This window comes from Oncorhynchus mykiss, chromosome 1 (assembly GCF_013265735.2).
Source record: "Oncorhynchus mykiss isolate Arlee chromosome 1, USDA_OmykA_1.1, whole genome shotgun sequence".
NCBI classification, from domain to species: Eukaryota; Metazoa; Chordata; class Actinopteri; order Salmoniformes; family Salmonidae; genus Oncorhynchus; species Oncorhynchus mykiss.
This window is the reverse complement of record NC_048565.1, coordinates 14,080,637-14,102,735: the sequence shown is the minus strand read 5'-3', so window position 1 is coordinate 14,102,735 and position 22,099 is coordinate 14,080,637. Positions and strand designations below refer to the sequence as shown.

At 41.8% G+C, this 22,099-nt stretch overlaps 1 protein-coding gene across 4 annotated transcripts in view; it reads left to right on the top strand.

Annotated features, from left to right (window-relative positions):
• Positions 1-13,271: 13,271 nt before the first annotated feature.
• LOC110485551 (nuclear factor 1 A-type) overlaps positions 13,272-22,099 on the top strand; it is a 303,738-nt gene continuing 294,910 nt past the window's right edge. The window contains exon 1 of one of the 4 annotated variants that reach the window (XM_036946569.1): positions 13,272-13,805. In XM_036946569.1, coding sequence (XP_036802464.1) covers positions 13,710-13,805 — 96 coding nt within the window. In that variant the 5' untranslated portion in view covers positions 13,272-13,709. The remainder of the gene's footprint in view (positions 13,806-22,099) is intronic. The other 3 variants (XM_036946510.1, XM_036946686.1, XM_036946715.1) reach the window with 3 other exon arrangements.

Genomic DNA, 22,099 nt, shown 5'->3' with positions numbered 1-22,099 from the left:
GTAATAGTGGTGTAGACTTACACTATGTTTACATTTTAAACACAAAACACAGAGCCTAAAGAGGATTTGTGCTGTTTTCTTGCACAATTGTCTCCCACAATCATCTGGAATCACCATAAACATTTTGCTCAGTATTAGTCAACATGTATTTGCATTGCAAATTAATATTTAAAAAGCATAAAGTGGAAAGTCTGTGACTTTCAAGTATTTGGTATGTTTTACAGTAAACTAATAGTCCTGAGGGAAAAAGACTGGTAAACATTTAAGTTCAGAATTTTAAATCACCCGTTGTGTATCCATAGCAACGCTTCAAATATTCTGTTGTCATAAAATGACAATGCTACCAGTCTAGATAACCTATTTTTAAGTGTTGTGTTCATATCCAGCCCACAGAGGTTGGCCGCAATGTGTCCAGCCTGTGCAGCCCGAAGACCCCAGATGAAGTGTTTAGCATGCCGATGTGATTCACAGTGGCAGAAGGCAAGGGAGCGCTGAGCCTTACCGTAGGCAGATCAACGTAATTATGCTAAATAGACGTAAAGGGAGAGGGGCACACTAGAATTGTTCATTTCTGATTGCCATGTGATGGGGGTCGGACCAGAGGAGCTGCTCAGGTGGACCATGGGCTCAGGATATTTTTGAGCTTGCCATCCAAGCCTAAGGAAGGGACCTGCACTGGGCTGGCCCATCATTCACATAGGTAGATAGGCAGTACTTTACTTGGACTAAAATAAACACCTGTTCTTTCCAAGACAAACTGACCAGGTGAATCCAGGTGAAAGCTATGATCCCTTATTGACGTCACCTCTTAAATCCACTTCAATCAGTGAAGATGAAGGGGAGGAGACAGGTTAAAGAAGCATTTTTAAGCATTGAGACAATTGAGACATGGATTGTGTATGTGTGCCATTCAGAGGGCGAATGGGCAAGACTAAATATTTAAAATATTGTCTTTGAACGAGGTATGGTAGAAGATGCCAGGTGCACCAGTTTGAGTGCATCAAGAACTGCAACACTGCTGGGTTTTTCACGCTCAACAGTTTCCTGTGTGTATCAAGAATGGTCCACAACCGAAAGGACAATAAAGCCAACTTGACACAATTGTGGGAAGCATTGGAGTCAACATAGGCCAGCATCCCTGTGTAAATCTCTTGACACCTTGTAGTCAGTCCATTTCCCGACAAATTGAGGCTGTTCTGAGGACAAAATGGAGGGAGGGGGGGGGGGGGGGTGGGGGGGGGGGGGTACAACTCAATATTAGGAAGGTGTTCCTAATGCTTGTACACTAACTTCTGATTTCATGTAGAGGGTCCTTCCAGGTAAGGACATATCTCCACTATTGTACTAAATTATTACCTACAATTATCTGTGCTACCTGTGTTTTTTGTGAAATTCTCCGTTATTGCTTCATTTTGAGTTGAGCGAGAGAGAGCAATCACCTTCAATCCCCCACATTGTCCTTTGTGTCCGTGTCCTACTGCTCCCTCCCCCCTCCCTCAAGTCTCCCTTTCTCAATTTTTCCTCACTTACAGCCCATTTCTCTCTCAGCACTTAACCTCGCTGGCAAGGCCCACAGCCAAAACCACATCACGTTGTGTTCCTATAGTGACGATTTTCAATTAATGCCTCCATTCATCAACTCTCCAGCGTAGTATCATTCTGGAGGTCCCTGTTCTAAGGGGGAATCATTCTCAAGTCACCACAGTGTGTTCTTGCTTACCTTTCAAAACCTAAGCATTGTCTCACTGAATGCACAAACCCACGGTAAAGCAGTGTAATCTCTAATGGAAAAAATATTTCCATTATTTCTACACTCAACGAACGGTCTGATATCAAAGGAGATTTCACTGTATTGTCACAAAGACGGACAGGCTAATTTGGTCTGCTCAACATAAGCCATACCTCTAAATACGTAAATTAAAGCCACCTGGTCTGACTAACCATTGAAGCAGCCTTGTGAGAGGATTTCAAAGATAGGAGGAATAAATATGAGCTTTCAGGTAACTGACTCAGGGGACAGCAGGTATTTTGTGAAGTTCACTTCCAGTCACTAATCTGCAGTCATAACAATGGGGCCATTATGTGAGGGGGAAATTTAAGATGCGCACCCCCCCCCCCCCCCCAAAAAAAAAGCGTAGATTTAAAAATAATTGGACTTCTTCATTAAAGGAGATGTACAGAGTTGCCTTATTATTTTCATTATCGCCAATAGCAACCCACTCCCTGGCCTGTTTCCCTTTTCCTGTGCTCTGTTCAGTTCTCTTGTGATGGACTGGACACAGGAAGATGCCTGAATAATAGTGAATGTGAATCATGTATTTCAAATGAAAGTAATTTGTGTACACACTTTTGAATAAAGTTCAAATCAGTATTGCCAAGAAATCAGAAATATCCTCAGATTTTTTTTAAATAAAAAATGCATATAACAATTTATTACATTTAGCTGTTAGTCTGATTCTAAACCAATACATATCTGGTGTCAGTACATGAACATTTGAAATGTAAAATAGACTAGGCCTAGTCACCTGACACAATTCAGATCTCCGCGGTCTTCGCTGATTCTCGTCCCAACTGTTGTAGAATTGTTGTTTCTTGCTACTGTCGTTGTCCGTGCCCTTAAATATTTTTTATTTTGCCAATATTTCCATTGAAATAAGTATACACATTGTTTACATTTTAGAGGACATTAAACAAGTAGCATAAACAGTAAGAAATTGGCAATGGAAATGTGCTGTTTTTCGATGAGGAAGTTTATGCTCAGGCTACAAACAAGGTAACGTTGAACCAGAAGGTGGACCCACTAACGTTAGCGTTTACTATGTCGAAAAACTCAAGTCGCATTTTCTCCTTGTTTTCAACCCAAAGAATTGGCACATTTGGTAAGTAAGTGTTTGATCATAATATTATATAACAATTAGGCCACATTAACGTAAACTCACTCACTTTTGAACATCGCCTGGGTCCGTACAATTGCCCTTATTTTAGCGCCCCAAAAACGTAATACTTCCAGATCAACTGTAATGTCAATACCATTGTAAAGCACAATTTCTCCCCTTTCCAACATAATCAATTACACGACCCCAACTCTGCCCGTTTCTGCATAATTCAAGCAGGCAATGAGCCCCGTCGGGTCTTTTTAAAAATGGCGGGTGGGGAAGCGAAACTAATGCGTGATAGTGAGAAGGAGAGATGTTGTGTGGGAAAATTGCTTTTTTTTTCACTTGATCTGTCCCACTTATCACCTTATCGCCTCTAAAATGTAAATAAAACACTATAAAGAGTTTATATAATGTGTGAATACATACCTATTTGAATCGGGTTGTTAGGTCGGTGCTAAAGTGATCTTCAGAAGTTTTTTTGAGAGTCGTGATCGCTTGCAGTGATGATGCAAAAAACTATGAGAGAAGTGCTACACCTGGTGGAGAGAGATTGTAAGACAGAAATACTTTATGCGTGCTGTACGTTACGACATGACACGTCAAGATGTAACGGAGGGTCAGTTTTTTCAACTTTTCTCCAATACTATAGAGCCATTACCATGTCGATCAACGCTTTAACAGAAACCTAGTTCACACCCCCGATGTTGAAGTCAACACAGTTGCTACAGTCCCATTAGTTTTCTTTGTAGCCTCGTTTGAATGTCGTGGTTGCGCACATTTGTACAGAATGGGGTGAGTATACGTTAGTTACATTAGTGCATTTAAAATGTCAAGTTCGCGTGCATGTGTTGGCCTACCTTGCTTCAGCTGTAAAAACGTATATTTTTAATTCAACACTTTAATATTATTTGTTTGTATAGGTTAAACGTACAAGTTTTGAAGGCAATTTGGGGTGACAAAACCCAGCGCCTTGGGATATTGGACCAATGTTTTATATACACTAGATGACTGACAGGAGGCAGGGTTTTGAAGCCGCCGCACCTGCATCTTTGCGCTCCCCCGCCGTGTTACAATATATTTTGCAAGCTATAGAAATGCATTTATTAATGTCTACATTTGTTTGTGCAATGTTTATTCTATTATACACCATACTGCATACTTTAAAATGATATTATGTGAGTTAACATACAAATAAATAATTAAAACATTGTTTTGAAACCTCTGATGTTACTGTCCCCACTACATAAAAACATACTTAAATCCATGTCATTTTGTTCTTGAAAAACTGTAGAATTGCATTCATTCCTATGGATGACTGCACCTTTGAGTAGTGCCAACACGGCCAACTAGTGGCTCGAAGCCTCTCATTGGCTATACATATGTCATTTTTAATTTAAAAAAAATCTTTATTTAACTAGACATGTCAGTTAAGAACAAATTCTTATTTACAATGACGGCCTACCCCAGCCAATTGTGTCCTATGGGACTCCCAATCACAGCCGGTTGTGATTCAGCCTGGATTCAAACCAGGGACTGTAGTGACGCCTCTTGCACTGAGATGCAATGCCTTAGACCGCTGCGCCACTCGGGAGCCCATGTACATAGCATCAACAGCATCCAGAATGTATATACATCATTGTATAGAACTCTGTCAGAAGCCTGTAGAAACTTGCACACTGCTATATCTTGGGTGTGAGTCTGTAAAGATCCCAAAGTTTAGAAAGGAAGTCTGTTCACTGGTGGTGCTGCTGGCTCTGTGTTGGTGTCAGTGAAAGCCAATTCCTAAGATGTGCCTCATACCTTGCCAACCGCCTCCCTCTTCATTGGACCGGAAAATTGTCTGGCGAGACCAATAGTATGGTGAGATGCATTATTTGGATGTACAAAAACATAAAGTTGGCGTTTGGTATCTAACATTTTCACAATAACACTCTTAAAGCTGAATTTAATAGCTTAAGAACTCATCCCTAGTATCATTCTCAGCTGGCAGTAAAGTTGTAGCTGTTTAGATAGTAAGGTTTGTATGAAAATCCACGTTATAAACTGGATGGTTCGAGCCCTGAATATTGATTGGCTGACAGCTGTGGTATATCAGACCGCATACCACGGGTATGACAAAACATGTATTTTTACTGCTCTAATTACGTTGGTAACCAGTTTATAATAGCAATAAGGCACCTCAGGGGTTTGTGATATATGGCCAATATACCACAGCTAAGAGCTGTATCTAGGCACTCTGCGTTGCGTCGTGCATGAGAATAGCCCTTTGCCGTGGTATATTGGCCATATACCACACCCCCTCTGGCCTTGTTGCTTAATTCTAGCCTCACTTCACCAGAGTGGGTCAACTTAGATTGGGATGCAAATTGATGCAGTGTTTGTGCAATTGTATAGCAAATCCCCCCTCCCTCGTGGATAGCCTTCACATCCCGGTGTGTGTTACAGTGCAAAGGTCCACTACAGTTAGTAGCACGAATTGGTTAGATTATAGAATATTTCCATTGTAAAATCTATAAATAATTTAGAAAACTATTCATCAAATGTGTTCTCTGTAACAGTGCATAATCAGCTGTGTGTAGGCTATGGTATGGAATGTTGTGAAAGTAGGTTTTGAGTGGGCTCACTGCTGGGCAGCCGGGGCGAGGACAAGGTGGCGTGGGCAGGCAGGGACAAGGTGGCATAGGTCGCCAGCGAACCGGACAGCAGGGCGGGGACAAGGTGGCATGGGCCGCCAGCGAGCCTTGGGATGATGAAGGTCAGAGGAACAGAGCGTGGGTTGTTGCTGGCTGACATAGGACATCAGGATGACAGCTTTGGCTGCCACTCATCGCCACTTGTTCTGATTCAGAATGATGTGCCAAGATGGACATCAACACAGCGGGCGTTTCGCAGGGTAACAGCCCCACGTAGTGTGTAGCGACTGTCGACTTTAAATGGCACAACGACACAATGTCTTGTTCTGGGGAAGGCGTAGCACTTTGGCATTTGGCATGCCTCAACGTCGTTTGGCTGCCATTCCAAGTGTCTGCAGGGCCCTCTGGAGAGAACAGGGCTCCTGTTTATATTTGTTACTAATGCAAAAAGGGGAAAAATGAATTCCTCAAAGTTTTATGTTCTCTGCCAACTTAACCATCAACTCTCACCAGCAAAATGGATGAGTGTACCCTGATGATCCATTAAGATGTGGCTAAAGTTCCCAGGGTATAAATAGCCTTCAAGGGCACCAGGCAACATTTTCGGAGGATAATTAAACCAGGGAGAGGTCGTGCATACTAGCCGGTCATTAATCTGAAAAGGGGAGGGGAGGGTTCACTCCATTTTGTGTTTGTTTGCTAAGCTTACAGAATTGGATGCTTTTGTTTTTGTGACATTCTAAAGATTCCTCCTCCATGTTGTCTAATTGTGTTTTTCTGAATTAAACATTATTTATTTTTTAAAAGGAGCATAAAGCTCGAAATAGTATAAGGCCGCAATTTAAATGACAGTATTTGTGTACAAATCTCACTGCTCTATTGGCCTTTGCACTAATAATTTCCTTCGTCATCTGCGTACACAAAGGCACAAATACAGTCCAAGTCATCAGGTAAAACAGCAGCTCTCACAATATCATTGGACATAGATAACCTCTGAAAGCACATTTCCAGTGAGCACACTTCCAGTTTAGGAGAGCCATTAACTGCGTATCTTGGCTCTGACCGCACGTCTTGGCTCTGTCAGCAGTGGAAAGGCATTGACCAGAAGTCTTGGCTCTGACTGCACGTCTTGGCTCTGTCAGCAGTGGAAAGGCATTGACCAGAAGTCTTGGCTCTGACCTCACGTCTTGGCTCTGTCAGCAGTGGAAAGGCAATGGAGAGCCATTGAGACGCAGATCTTGGCTCTCTCAGCAGAGGAGAGCCAATGACCTAACATCTTGGCTCTGTCAACAGTGGAGAGCCATTAACCTACATCTTGGCTCTGTCAGCAGTGGAGAGCCATTGAGATGCATGTCTTGGCTCTGTCAGCAGTGGAGAGCCATTGAGATGCATGCCTTGGCTCTGTCAACAGTGGAGAGGCATTGACCTTACGTCTTGGCTCTGTCAACAGTGGAGAGGCATTGACCTTACGTCTTGGCTCTGTCAACAGTGGAGAGGCATTGACCTTACGTCTTGGCTCTGTCAACAGTGGAGAGGCATTGACCTTACGTCTTGGCTCTGTCAACAGTGGAGAGGCATTGACCTTACGTCTTGGCTCTGTCAACAGTGGAGAGGCATTGACCTTACGTCTTGGCTCTGTCAGCAGTGGAGAGGCATTGACCTTACGTCTTGGCTCTGTCAACAGTGGAGAGGCATTGACCTTACGTCTTGGCTCTGTCAACAGTGGAGAGGCATTGACCTTACGTCTTGGCTCTGACAACAGTGGAGAGGCATTGACCTTACGTCTTGGCTCTGTCAGCAGTGGAGAGGCATTGACCTTACGTCTTGGCTCTGTCAATGGTGGAGAGGCATTGACCTTACGTCTTGGCTCTGTCAACAGTGGAGAGGCATTGACCTTACGTCTTGGCTCTGTCAGCAGTGGAGAGGCATTGACCTTACGTCTTGGCTCTGTCAACAGTGGAGAGGCATTGACCTTACGTCTTGGCTCTGTCAGCAGTGGAGAGGCAGATGGTACTCAAGCCCCTTCCTTTACCTCCTCCTCCCTCTACTTTAAACCCATCTCTGCCAGCTCTGTGGCTGGTTGTAGACTCAGTATTTGGTGTGTTTGGACACACACACACACATACACACACACTCCCTCTCTGTCACTAGTGTATATAGGACCAGGTGGCTGTAATGTAAGGGGTCAGGTCTGAGGCTGTGGACGCACTACCCTGAATGTATTAACCTTATGTATTTTGCTGTCTCACATACTCCCAGTTCTTCTCTCTTGTGACATCCATTATTCATACTCTGATATTCTCTTGTCCTTGTCTTTCAGCTGGTTTGATAGGAATAATTGTCTTGGTTTATTTACACAGATTAGTATTTCTGAGGAATGGACAACACAGTTTGCCTGACTAATTGGGGGATTTAGGATCAAATTCTAATTTGTTGTTTAAATACAGATTTGCTCTTCAGTTGAAGTTGCGTGTGTATTTCAAGTTAGTATTCTGCCCTCAGAGCTTACTAGGTGTTACATGTGGGTGGCAGTATTTTGTGTGAGTATTGTTTTGCATAGATTTTACTGTAGATGATGGTCCCAGGGTGTTCTCACTACAGCGAATGGCCTGGACGTGGAACTGAGGCCTGTGTGTGTGGCGTGTTTCTAATCGCTGGAGCACATGCGCAGCAGGTCCCTATTACTGTCCTCACTTAGCATCCACACTCAGAAGAGACTCCAGGCAAACCCCAAGTCACTAACACATCAGGCATGTCGCACCAAAGAGCTTTGGTCCAGGCAGCTTTTTCACTCGCTCCCATTTGCTCATGATGTCAGGAAAATGAATGCGAGGAATCTTCACTGGCACTGCACTGCTGATGTGCGAGCTCACTTCCCATGGCTGATGGCCCTGATAGAGCCTTCAGATTAATTGTTTCCTGCAGTTTAAGTTCAAAGACATTGTTTGTAGTTTATACCGTATATAATATATACGTTGAGTATATAAATTAGAAATATTATTTATTTTGGTGCATGCTTTCCCCTCTGCAGTTTTAACAACCTGGAACACAAAGGCATCTGACAACAATCAGAGAGGAAAATGCATGAAAACAAATTCTCTTGTTTGGAGTAAAGCTTCCTGGGTTTTGTCAAATGCTTCACTGGGTGCTTATGTTCTGCAAGTGCCGATGCGACAGATAAAAACAGGGGTAAAAACAGACAGATAAAAACAGGGGTAAAAACAGACAGATAAAAACAGGGGAAAAGGTGCCCGGAAAGAAGTTTCCAAGACTGTTCAATTTAGCCATTAGAACACTTTTGTGGGATACTTATTTCAAAGTTGGTTAAATTAGTCTACTTGGCTAAGCCTAATCCTGTCCTAGGAAGCACTAAGGACACTCAGGGACTGGATTATCACACAGAACACTGGCTTTGACGGTTCCTCTGGCTTCAGCGAGTTTCACTGAGCGGAGCACCGGCTACAGCGTTGGGTGGCAGGACACAGGCCTGCCTGGGGGTATAGCCATGTTTCACAAAGAGGAAAAGCGAAACACATGTTGACGTTCATGTTTTTTTCCTCAGCATTTTGAATCATGGTTAGCAAGAGGAAGTAACCTAATGCACACATTTGCTTAATTTATTGGATTTGGGGATAAATTGGAAAAAGGTGCACGAGCATTCTCCCTTTGGCCGGTTTCAGTTCAGAACGGCTAGAAAGCACTGTCGTTGTATATTATGACTAAGCTTGGCTTGTATCATTTTTATTAGCATTTCAGTTGAAATTACAGATTGGTTAAAAAAACATACATTGATAAAAGTTGGGAAGTTATTAGCTAACCACATGTCAGGTAAGTGGCCATATTGGATAAACTGAAAATATAACAATTATAGATTACTATATCCTCCTGATGTTGAATCAGCAGAATTAATGAAGACCAATGTTTATCCTTTTAGAATGAACCCAATGTTTTTTCCCAACTTTTATTCTCAAACAACAGATCTGCAAGGCATTAGTGCGTTCAATTTGATATGCTGAAATGTCATAAATCACGTCATATCATTTCAGCATGTCTGCCTCCCAAGTGTGTAGTGATAGTACTAAATATATTATTATACCCATTGTATTTTATTTGCAATTAATTTTTTCCTTGCTGTGGTGTGTGATTCAAGCACAGTTCAAGGCACAAGATATTTTTGTAATTAAAAAAATGTTGCAGCCTAATTTACTTGATTTTATACTTGTTTTGATACACTGTGTTTAGTAAACTGTTTGTTAAAATTAAGGTATCCATGTCAAATAATAATATGGGAATTGTCATTGATGCTTTGTCATTTTTCAATTGCATAAATTAATGTATGGAGGACTTCTGACAGCAAAACGCATTGTGTTGATGACATACTGATACTCGGAAAAAAGTAAGAAAGAGAGAATGAAGAAAAGTCCATCTTTATCATGGCATGTAAATGGAACCAAGGGTATGATTGTCAATCTTAACTTGTAAAAACTTCACTATCTGACTGTGAAGCGCTCTAATAACTGTAAAGCCCATTAGTGCAACACTGCCTTCTACTGGCCAGTTTTTAGATTTGACTGGCTGTTTTCTACTGGCCCGTTTACAGAGTTGACTGACTGCTTTCTACTGGCCAGTTTATAGAGTTGACTGACTGCTTTCTACTGGCCAGTTTATAGAGATGACTGACTGCTTTCTACTGGCCAGTTTATAGAGTTGACTGACTGCTTTCTACTGGCCAGTTTATAGAGATGACTGACTGCTTTCTACTGGCCAGTTTATAGAGTTGACTGACTGCTTTCTACTGGCCAGTTTATAGAGTTGACTGACTGCTTTCTACTGGCCAGTTTATAGAGATGACTGACTGCTTTCTACTGGCCAGTTTATAGAGTTGACTGGCTGCTTTCTACTGGCCAGTTTATAGAGTTGACTGACTGCTTTCTAATGGCCAGTTTATAGAGTTGCCAGGCTGTTTTCTTTCTGTAGCATTGTTTTAATATCCTCAAATGTTTTGAAAGTGTTTACTTCATTCGCCAGTTTTTAATGGGAAATCATAGTTGCTCATATTGAAGAACAGCTCTTAATGGTAGACATTTTATTATTATATTTTTTGCTTTTAATCAATATTGCATTATGTAACATTCCAATTGAACTGTAATTACCATCTGCATATAACATTTTAGAATGTAATTTTAGCACATATCATGCATACCATTTGATAACATGGCACATTTATTCACCCCGGTGACCATCGTCAGTAGCAACCATATAGCAACGTAATGTCCATGTGGTCGTATTCTTAATGTAATATCAACTTTTATCAAACCTACACGTAGAATCTTTCGATGTATTTTTTTTGGTGGTGGGGGGGGTTAATTGATTCATTATTGTGACACCGGCCTGAAAGACTTTGTGTTAATATGTGCTGCAGACTAATGTGCCTTGTAATTTTCATTGTATGTGGTGATAGTGCAGACTGTAGAGGCTCTCTGGCCGCTGCTAACCTGGTGTACATTAAACGGCCCCTCGTTCGCCGTGTGACACGGCTTCTATCCCCAATCTCTCTCACACAAACACGCACAGAAACACACGTAACCAATCCTGAACTTCCCACAGTTCTGGTCTTTGCAAACCTTCATCCATACTAAATGTAACAGAAAAACGACTTACATATCCAACCAAGGTCAGCTATGTCAAATAAAAATAGTAGTGATTCCTTTAATTGAGATGATATAAACAATTATTCTTTCCTCTTGACTTTTAATAATAGAAACTGCACTGATGTCCATAAAGTGTATTAAACTGGACTGATCCTTAAAAAGAGTAAAACCAAATAAAACAATTCTAATTGATGGTGAAAGTAGTCTGAGAACAAGGTCTCTGAAAGCCAAATGTTTATTGAGATAACATGTTGCACATGAATATTTAGATTGTTGCCTCACTTTATTGTTGTGATTTCTTCATCCGAGACTACACACTTTTATTTAATAAGATACTTTTTTAAAGAATTCAAATTTATAAGGTTGAATCAGATTCTCAGATTCATACTTACAGTGTTTGTATCTCAGCCATTCTGAGAAAGGTCGGGAACATTTTCTCATATTTTATTGGGGAACAAAGTGTGCTAGAAAGTAAAAAAGTGTTCACAAGAAGTGAAATTTAAGATGACCTACCTCCAAACCCATCAGCGGGGCCTTTGGTCTTCAGTGTACCTGTGCATTTCTACTCCCCTCCCCAAAGCGCTTGCCATATCTCTGGCTGAATCAAATTCCATAGCCGCTATGCTACAATGGGAGAACTGTTTGATGGGCGCTCTGTCTCCTCCTCCCTCCCCTGGTTCAGGTATTCCCCCTGATGAGGAACTTGAGCTTCAGAGAGTACTGGCCGGGCATCACCTCTTATAGCCCTCCAGCCCTGCTCAATGCACTTAAAGGAAAATTCCACACAAAAGCTATCTTTTGGTACTTGTTTCGTTAGTCCATTGTTGATATTGTCTCAAAAATGTTTTGCATGTCAGCAATCAAGTTATCAAGATATATGTAACTTTCAAAATACAGAAATACAGCCGATATGATGCGTTTTGCATCATATGATGCGTTTTGCATCATATGACGAGGATGCGTTTTGCGTCATATGACGAGGATGCGTTTTGCGTCATATGATGAGGATGCGTTTTGCGTCATATGACGAGGATGCGTTTTGCGTCATATGACGAGGATGCGTTTTGCGTCATATGACGAGGATGCGTTTTGCGTCATATGAGGAGGATGCGTTTTGCGTCATATGAGGAGGATGCGTTTTGCGTCATATGAGGAGGATGCGTTTTGCGTCATATGACGAGGATGCGTTTTGCGTCATATGACGAGGATGCGTTTTGCGTCATATGAGGAGGATGCGTTTTGCGTCATATGACGAGGATGCGTTTTGCGTCATATGACGAGGATGCGTTTTGCGTCATATGACGAGGATGCGTTTTGCGTCATATGACGAGGATGCGTTTTGCGTCATATGACGAGGATGCGTTTTGCGTCATATGACGAGGATGCGTTTTGCGTCATATGATGAGGATGCGTTTTGCGTCATACCGGCTGTATTTCTGTATTTTGAAAGTTATGCATCTTGAAACTTGATTGCTGACTTGGAAAACATTTTGGGACTTTATCAGCAAAACACTAATGAAACGCATACCAGAAGATAGGAGTTGTTAAAGGAAACTACCAGAGAAAGTCATCTAACTTGGTGAACTGATTGTACTGCATGCAATGGTGAATATGGGCAACAATAAAGTGAGGTAGTCAAGTACAGGTTGTCATTTTAAACATCAAAAATATAAATACAGAATATCTACTGTCACCTAAACATACTCAAAATATATATTTTTTAAAGTTCAAAGTGCACCATTTGAAATACTTTGAAAAACTTTACACTCAAAGTAAAGTAGTTTGGTAACTTACTTATCCTCAATACAATTTTAAAAGGCGTGAAATGTCTTCTGGACAGCATTGCTACACACTGCCTTGAATTCCTCCACATAATGTCCAGAATTTGTCTACATAGAAAAATATATTACCAGAGTGTCAAGTAAGGCAGTCAGTAAAAGTGACCACCCGGTGTCCATTTTTTTGTGTAAGGGCTTTAGTGGATCCTTTGCTAAAAGATAGACATTTGCCGGAGAGGGAAAGGGGGGGGGGGGCATTGCATGATAGTCTTTAAGCAGTTCCATCTGTCTGGCAGAAATGTCAGCCTAATAGCCTGTAGCGCTTCAGCCCACTGCCCTCACTCTCTCTCTACCTGACTCTGTCCTATTAAATCTCTCCACTCCTCCCAAAAAAAAGAGAGCAGAAAGTCAGGAAAATATAAGAACTTGTGCAGACCTAAGTCAACGGGCTAGTGGTGATGATGATGATGAAGAACAAGCCCTAATTAAAGAGGGAGAAAAAAAGGACCCCAGGCACTCAGTGATGTGGAAAAAAGGCTCATCATTCTGGTGTATTTTCTAAAGACGGCGCGCTCTCTGAGCAGATGACTGCCACTCACCTTGCCACGGGGTCTGCTTGAGATTGGTTCATTGTCAAGATTTTTTTTTTAAAATTTTTTACCCATGATTCCATATGGTATGGAGCAGGCTACATGTTTCCCAACATGCCAGTGCGAATGTTTTCTCAATTAGGCGTCTTATCTCCTCCGGTGAGTGCGCTAGCATCAGATGGAACTTGCTGACAGTGTAATGGCAGGCAAAACCACGGAAGGCTCCATCAAATGGCAGCTCTGCTACGACATCTCAGCCAGGACTTGGTGGATGGTAAGTTGGCAGCAACCAAAGCTGGTTTTTTTCTTTTCCATCTTTTTCTTCTTAAAAAACTCATTCCCCACCTCTTCTTTAGAGCCTTTAAAAAAAACAAAGATGTTTTCTGCGTCTTTTTTTGAAACTCCATTTTGAAAGTTCACATTGAGTGGATTTTTAATGACTGTATTGTTGGTTTTTGTGTCTTGTCAATGTCACAGTCTTCTCTCTGTAGGAGCCTTGAGACTCAGGTCCCTTTTTGTTTTTTTTCTTGTCTCAATTCAGGATGTCAGATCTGAAATATTGTCCTGCCAGCGATGTACTTATGTGTTCTTTTACAGTGTCCTGTTTTATAGAACATTAGTTTGGCTTCAGGAAAATAAATACCCATTTGTAGATGAAATATTCTCACTTTTTCACAAACAACAATTCATCTGCTGACATTCATTCCAACTTTTCTGCAGTGCACCGAGCAGTCAGTCCTTGCCATAAGTAAAGCAATATATTTTCCAGCGTCCGCTTGTCTCGTCTAATCGAGGAAGGTTCAGTGACGGCGTTAAAACAAGAAACAAAAAGGGACCGTTTCTGTCAGACCTCTGGTTTACACTGAGGCAGCAAGTTGTTTTTTTTGCGTGGTGCTCCGGCTGCCTGCAGCCAAGCCGAGTGTGCGGAGCATCGCACTCCACTCCTGAGCTCTGACGCCGCGCCAGCAATTAAAGCACACAGAAGGGGAAAAAAGCCCCCATGAGCCGGACCCAGTGCCGGGGCAGATTAACTTGCTTGTTGTGGTCATAGAGGCCAGACAACCTTTGACATCCTTGTTGCTCCAGGAGTGATGGGGAGAGGTTAAACTAGACGGAGAAAACAAGACAAGTGGAGTTTGTAGACTGCTGAGAGATGAAGAGGGGCAGGGGGATTCACAATAGTCTATTGAGGCTAGCAGATACAAATGAGTTCAGTCGGCTGGATGAAAGGACTTTGAAACTCCCAGCGCCCTGTGTTCATTAGGGGATGACTCGTTAGCCTTGGCATCATTATATTACTATTATCTTAATTATTGCCAGCGTTATTGTTTTAATTATTTTTTGTAAGGGGAGTGTGATGGTGAGCTCTGGTCCTTTTCTCCATGGCAGGTTCCTTGCCAGCTTGAATAAAAGAAGATAGTTGTATTCCCAGGAGACAATGGCTGTATTATTCCTCTGTAAGGAGACCATGAACTTCAGAATTCCAATCCGTTGGCCCCTGTCTCTCTCTCTCTCTCTCTCTCTCACCCCCTTCTCCCCTTCTCCCCTCACCCAGGCCACCTTGGCCACAGTGGCAGGCAGCAGGCTTCATTCAGGGAATTGATGAGGGGCTGAAGGAGAGAAACAGTAACTTTACTCTGCCTGTCCTTGTCCTTATGAGTAACAGAGTAAATGTTTTTAGACCTTTGCTACAGAGGGGACATGTTACAGAGGGGAACGAGATGGCTGGTGGTGGTACAGTGGTGGTTTTGTTTTTGTATGGCAGGGGGGGTAGTGGTGTGTGGGCATTCCTCACTGTCTGTTGCCCTCTCCCTCTATCTCTCTTTGGGACCATGGGGCTGAAGACTGGGTGTGCGGAAATGTTGTCCAGTCATTGGACTGAGTTGACTTTATTTTTTTGAGCAATCTTTTGATACTTTTTAAACGTTAATCCTTCTAAAAGAGCATGTAGCTTTCAGTTGGTATCTTGTAAGTGTTCTTTCATTTTTTTTAAAAAGTTGCCTCGTGAGATATGGTAGTTGTATATCTATTTCTGAATGAAATGTGTATCCCAGCCTTGCACTGTGGATTGTCAAGGAGATTTTGTGAACTGTACTCGTACACTGTAATAACTCGGTATTGTGTGTAAAGCAGTGGAAGTACTGAAGAGCTTTTAAATTAATTTAGTTATCATAGTCAATAGACATTTGTCAATAGATAAGCTGGTGCTGAATCTGTTGTCTTCTGTACAATAAATAATGGATGTTTTGACGGTGTATTTCTATAAAACACAATGAACTGTCAGTGCTGCTTATTAAGTGAATGTTTAATGATATTGCAATTCATTCTTTATTTGCTCAGATTGGAATTTAATTTCTAGGTTTCTATTAAAAAAGGTTTTATACACAACAACATTTGAAATGCTCTGTTTTTTAGTAACCTACTTGGCAAAATCACTATCTTGTGGCCATACAAAAAAATCGCCTTAAAAATGAGAAATGTTATATGCAATAGAGCTGTTCGACCCAGGAAACCGAGATAAACTTTATTCAAATTGATTATGTTCCTATTATTAATTATACTTACAATGACATGGTTATTATGGGGATATTTTACACTGTTTAGTGGAGGCTGTTTTTGTTAATTACCATTGATGACATTCCATGTGCTCCCATTCCCTTTAATTTCACTGGAGGTTAAGAGGATTATATGCTTAATTTCAAAAGGACAGTTATAGCAGTTATTTCAGATTAGCACAGATAGTGACTCCTGTCAGTACACTCCACATTTGATTTCTTAAATGTGGAATTCGTACATTTTTATTTGAGCTCAAATGTTTTCTATTTGGCATTCATATTTTATTGAAGACTGTCCTACCATTATAATTTCCTGTGTTCTTCAGAATAATTCAAATATATAGACTTATATACATATAGAATTATATACATATAGAATTATATACATATAGAATTATATACATATAGAATTATATACATATAGAATTGCTTCAAGCTTCGCCACATTATTACCATTGCAAAAACACGCCTTGTAATTGAAAGGGCGCAACCCTCATTGTAAATATATCTTGACAGATTGGTCAGAGTTTTGAAATGTTTATTGTTGAAAAGTCCACATTTTCTAAAACGTTATTAGGAAAGAAGTGTCCTACTAAACAGTATATTCTTTCCCTATTAGTAATGAATTGAACTTTGTTTTCTATCTTTGTCAGTTATCTGGCAGTTACCACATCATCTGCTGTATGTTTTGTGTGAGCTGTTCTATATTATTTACTGTTCATTCTAGGGAGCATTTTACCTCTGGTATGGCTGTGGTTTCTACACATTCTAGGGAGCATTTTACCTCTGGTATGGCTGTGGTTTCTACACATTCTAGGGAGCATTTTACCTCTGGTATGGCTGTGGTTTCTACACATTCTAGGGAGCATTTTACCTCTGGTATGGCTGTGGTTTCTACACATTCTAGGGAGCATTTTACCTCTGGTATGGCTGTGGTTTCTACACATTCTAGGGAGTGTTTTACCTCTGGTATGGCTGTGGTTTCTACACATTCTAGGGAGTATTTTACCTCTGGTATGGCTGTGGTTTCTACACATTCTAGGGAGTATTTTACCTCTGGTATGGCTGTGGTTTCTACACATTTGTCACCGTCCCATTAAATACAGGGGATGTAGAAACCATTCTCCACTTATTTTTAAATGACTACACTAGCAAGATGAGTGGCGCAGCGGTCTAAGGCACTGCATCTCAGTGCTAGAGCGTCACTACAGACCCTGGTTTGATTCCATGCTGAATCACAACCAGCTGTGATTGGGCATCCCATAGGATGGTGCACAATTGGCCCAGAATCGTCCGGGTTAGGGGAGGGTTTGGCCCAGAATCGTCCGGGTTAGGGGAGGGTTTGGCCCAAAATTGTCCAGGTTAGGGGAGGGTTTGGCCCAGAATCGTCCGGGTTAGGGGAGGGGTTGGCCCAGAATCGTCTGGGTTAGGGGAGGGGTTGGCCCAGAATCGTCTGGGTTAGGGGAGGGGTTGGCCCAGAATCGTCTGGGTTAGGGGAGGGGTTGGCCCAGAATCGTCTGGGGTTTGGCTGTCATTGTAAGTAAGAATTGGTTCTTAACTGACTTGCCTAGTTAAATAACAGGTGAAATTAAAAAAAGATTCACAGATTTTTAACGCGTACATTAAAAAAAAATAACATCTTGTACAGCTTGTTTATTTGAAATGCATTTCCCAAAATAAAAGTTATGACATCCTATTTTAGTGGATCTTGTAGATTCATTTATACTTCATGAATTTTATCATTGCAAGATTTTTTCATAAATGGGCTTTCATGATGAGCAGTTGAAATACACATCAGCATTGAGTGCTCCCTGGCTTTAGTCAGTTGTGATCGAGCTGCACTGCTATCTTTTGTAGCACACGAGATACATCCAAATGACACTTGTCACAAATGTTTCAGTCTGTGCACTTACCCTTCTGTGTGCCGACTTTTCTACCTACCTTGCATGCGTTCATCTTTCCTCATACTTCACGCAATGATCTATTTGCATTTTTGTAATTAGCAAGTTTCTCTACCTTGACATTTATTTAGTAACCGTTCCTGTTTCAAATTCTTAAAAAATAGGCCAACTTTTTTTTTCGGTTTTCAAGCACCAGTAGCAGGCGTCAAAGTATCACCTCTTTCTGACATGTGGGTGGATATTATTCTATTTTCCATGTACCCTATATTTAAAGTGTTACTCATCGTTTAGTATTTTGAGAGGTGGCGGGGGGCTGGGGCTCCCGTGCAGTGGCTGTGTCAGGTCTCTCTGTATGTTTTAAAGGTATCCCGTCGGCCACTGTAATTAACCCTGCTGGTGCCTGGGCTCTGGGGGGTGCGACCCAGCAGCCCGTTAACAATGCGCTCATGTCATATTCCACCACCGGAGAGGATAATGAGATTTCAACTGCACTACAAGTGTCGCTCCTATAATCCACTTGTTAGTGAGTAGACCCCCTCCCCCATCAGGCAAATGTGCACCGTGCGTGTGTGTACAGTATCCGTTCCTACTGTTAAGTGTTAGTGGGCATATGAATGTGAGAGCCAGTGTCGGAGAAAGAGAGGGAGGGGGTGTGGCGTGAGGGTATAAAATAATTACCATACAGATATTTAACACTACCCCCAACGCCCTCCCTAACCCTGCTTCAACTAGGGCTTGATTTTGGCAGGAGATCACCGAATGTTCTACTGCTCGAGTTTCTGCACCTCTTCTAGTATATTAGCTCAAAGTATTGGGGAGTTTCTGCACCTCTTCTAGTATATTAGCTCAAAGTATTGGGGAGTTTCTGCACCTCTTATAGATTATTAGCTCAAAAGTATTGTGGAGTTTCTGCACCTCTTCTAGTATATTAGCTCAAAAGTATTGTGGAGTTTCTGCACCTCTTATTGATTATTAGCTCAAAAGTATTGGGACGTTTCTGCACCTCTTATTGATTATTAGCTCAAAAGTATTGTGCAGTTTCTGCACCTCTTCTAGTATATTAGCTCAAAACTATTGGGGCGTTTCTGCACCTCTTCTAGTATATTAGCTCAAAAGTATTGGGGAGTTTCTGCACCTCTTCTAGTATATTAGCTCAAAAGTATTGGGGAGTTTCTGTACCTCTTCTAGTATATTAGCTCAAAAGTATTGGGGAGTTTCTGCACCTCTTCTAGTATATTAGCTCAAAAGTATTGGGGAGTTTCTGCACCTCTTCTAGTATATTAGCTCAAAAGTATTGGGGAGTTTCTGCACCTCTTCTAGTATATTAGCTCAAAAGTATTGGGGAGTTTCTGCACCTCTTCTAGTATATTAGCTCAAAAGTATTGGGGAGTTTCTGTACCTCTTCTAGTATATTAGCTCAAAAGTATTGGGGAGTTTCTGCACCTCTTCTAGTATATTAGCTCAAAAGTATTGGGGAGTTTCTGCACCTCTTCTAGTATATTAGCTCAAAAGTATTGGGGAGTTTCTGCACCTCTTCTAGTATATTAGCTCAAAAGTATTGGGGAGTTTCTGCACCTCTTCTAGTATATTAGCTCAAAAGTATTGGGGAGTTTCTGCACCTCTTCTAGTATATTAGCTCAAAACTATTGGGGAGTTTCTGCACCTAAATATAAACAGCACCGGTACCGATTTCAGTCAAGCACTGGCTGTCATTGTAGTTTGGAGTGAAAAAACAACAATCTGCCCTGAAGAACATCAACTCTGTTGAGTACTTATGTCAGTAGATGTTTTTCATAATTGGTATTGATGATTTTATTGTCTAATTGCAGTTGTTTATTCAGGAATCAAATTATTCAATTGAATTGCTCTCTTGGGGCAACAAGGTTCAAACCCTGATTGGTCAACTTGATGAATCAGGGCTTTGTGTCTGTAACGATTCAGCGGCATTGTGCTCCCTTGTTGTCTTCGTATTCCGTGCGAGGTCATGTTCATTAGCCAGCCCTCACGTTAATCTGATGACCTGGCACCCAGATTAAGGTTAAGGCCAAATCTGCCCAAACGATTGTAGATTGTGTAGATTGTGATTTTATTTGTCTCTGGTAGATGAAGAAAAGATCATGTGTCCACATTGGATGTGACTGCGTCTCATAGTTGACGAAAGGACTTTAACATTGTTGCAGAAGTGAACAGTTTGAGGTTTTAAAATGTCAGCTTTATGCTCCATTGACAAAATAGATTAACGTCCATGTTGCTTTGCTCCACACACTCAGTGGTCGATAATCAGTTTTCATCATTTTAGCATCTCAATTTGTCACGCTAATCTACCTTTCTACCATGTAACCGTCACAAAAGGACATGAAAACTTCAGAATGTTTGGGCCACATTCCTGCTACTAGTGTGTTGCCCGTGTGTTGGAGTTACAGTGTTAGTGTCATATTGTGCGGAAGATGTTTCCAATTTGGTCTCTGCCATGGACTAGCGAGACGTGATTAGAGAGGAGGAAATTGGAGGATTAAAATTGTCTGCTTGAACTTCCTGAACACTTGGTTGAACACTGCATGCTTGCTTGCTCTCTCTCTCTCTGTTTCTCTGTCTCTCTCCTCTCTATCTCTCTGTCTCTTTCGCTTTCACTCGCTTTCTCTGTCTCTCTTGCTCTCTGTCTCTCTGTGTCTGCCTGAGCAGCTGTACACCATAGGCCCTACAGCTTGAGAGGTAAGTGTCTACTGGTTCATAGTTTGTGTGTGTGTGTGTGTGTGTGTGTGTGTGCGCACGCCAACCGGTGTTGCACAGTGTGTACTAGCTCCTAGTGCGTCAGGCTGTCAGCTGGGTCTGTACCAACGACCTGGGATCCTCTGACCTTATGACCACAGTAACATTACAAAAGGTGTTAGTCCTTTGTCCTCTAGGATGGGACATGTCTATGATATTTAATGGAAACTTACGTTATTGTTTTTTCAAAATTCAGACTGAACGACAACTGTTTACTTTTGTTACCGTTATATATTGTTGCAAATATAATGTATATACACTACACTGTAGATACACAATGTAGATCCACTACACTGTAGATACACACTGTAGATCCACTACACTGTAGATACACACTGTAGATCCACTACACTGTAGATACACACTGTAGATCCACTACACTGTAGATACACACTGTAGATCCACTACACTGTAGATACACACTGTAGATCCACTACACTGTAGATACACACTGTAGATCCACTACACTGTAGATACACACTGTAGATCCACTACACTGTAGATCCACTATACTGTAGATACTCACTGTAGATCCACTACACTGTAGATACACACTGTAGATCCACTATACTGTAGATACTCACTGTAGATCCACTATACTGTAGATACACCATACACTGTGTGGTATCATTTCAGGTCTTGGTGAAATTAGCTTATCTTTGTTGTTCTACCAGTGGTATGTGCACGTTGAGGAGTTGTGTTTCCTTTGAATGGATGGGGTTTAGGATGGAGGGGGTTTAGGATGGAGGGGGTTTAGGATGGAGGGGGTTTAGGATGGAAGGGGTTAGGATGGAGGAGGTTTAGGATAGAGGGGGTTTAGGATGGAGGGGGTTTAGGATGGAGGAGGTTTAGGATGGAGGAGGTAAGGGGTTTAGGATGGAGGGGGTTAGGATGGAGGAGGTAAGGGGTTCAGGATGGAAGGGGTTAGGATTGAGGAGGTTTAGGATGGAGGAGGTAAGGGGTTTAGGATGGAGGGGGTTAGGATGGAGGAGGTTTAGGATGGAGGAGGTAAGGGGTTTAGGATGGAAGGGGTTTAGAATGGAGGAGGTTTAGGATGGAGGAGGTTTAGGATGGAGGAGGTTTAGGATGGAGGGGGTTTAGGATGGAGGGGGTTTAGGATGGAGGGGGTTTAGGATGGAAGGGGTTTAGGATGGAGGGGGTTTAGGATGGAGGAGGTTTAGGATGGAGGGGTGTTAGGATGGAGGAGGTTTAGGATGGAGGAGGTAAGGGGTTTAGGATGGAGGGGATTTAGGATGGAAGGGGTTTAGGATGGAGGAGGTTTAGGATGGAGGAGGTTTAGGATGGAGGAGGTAAGGGGTTTAGAATGGAGGAGGTTTAGGATG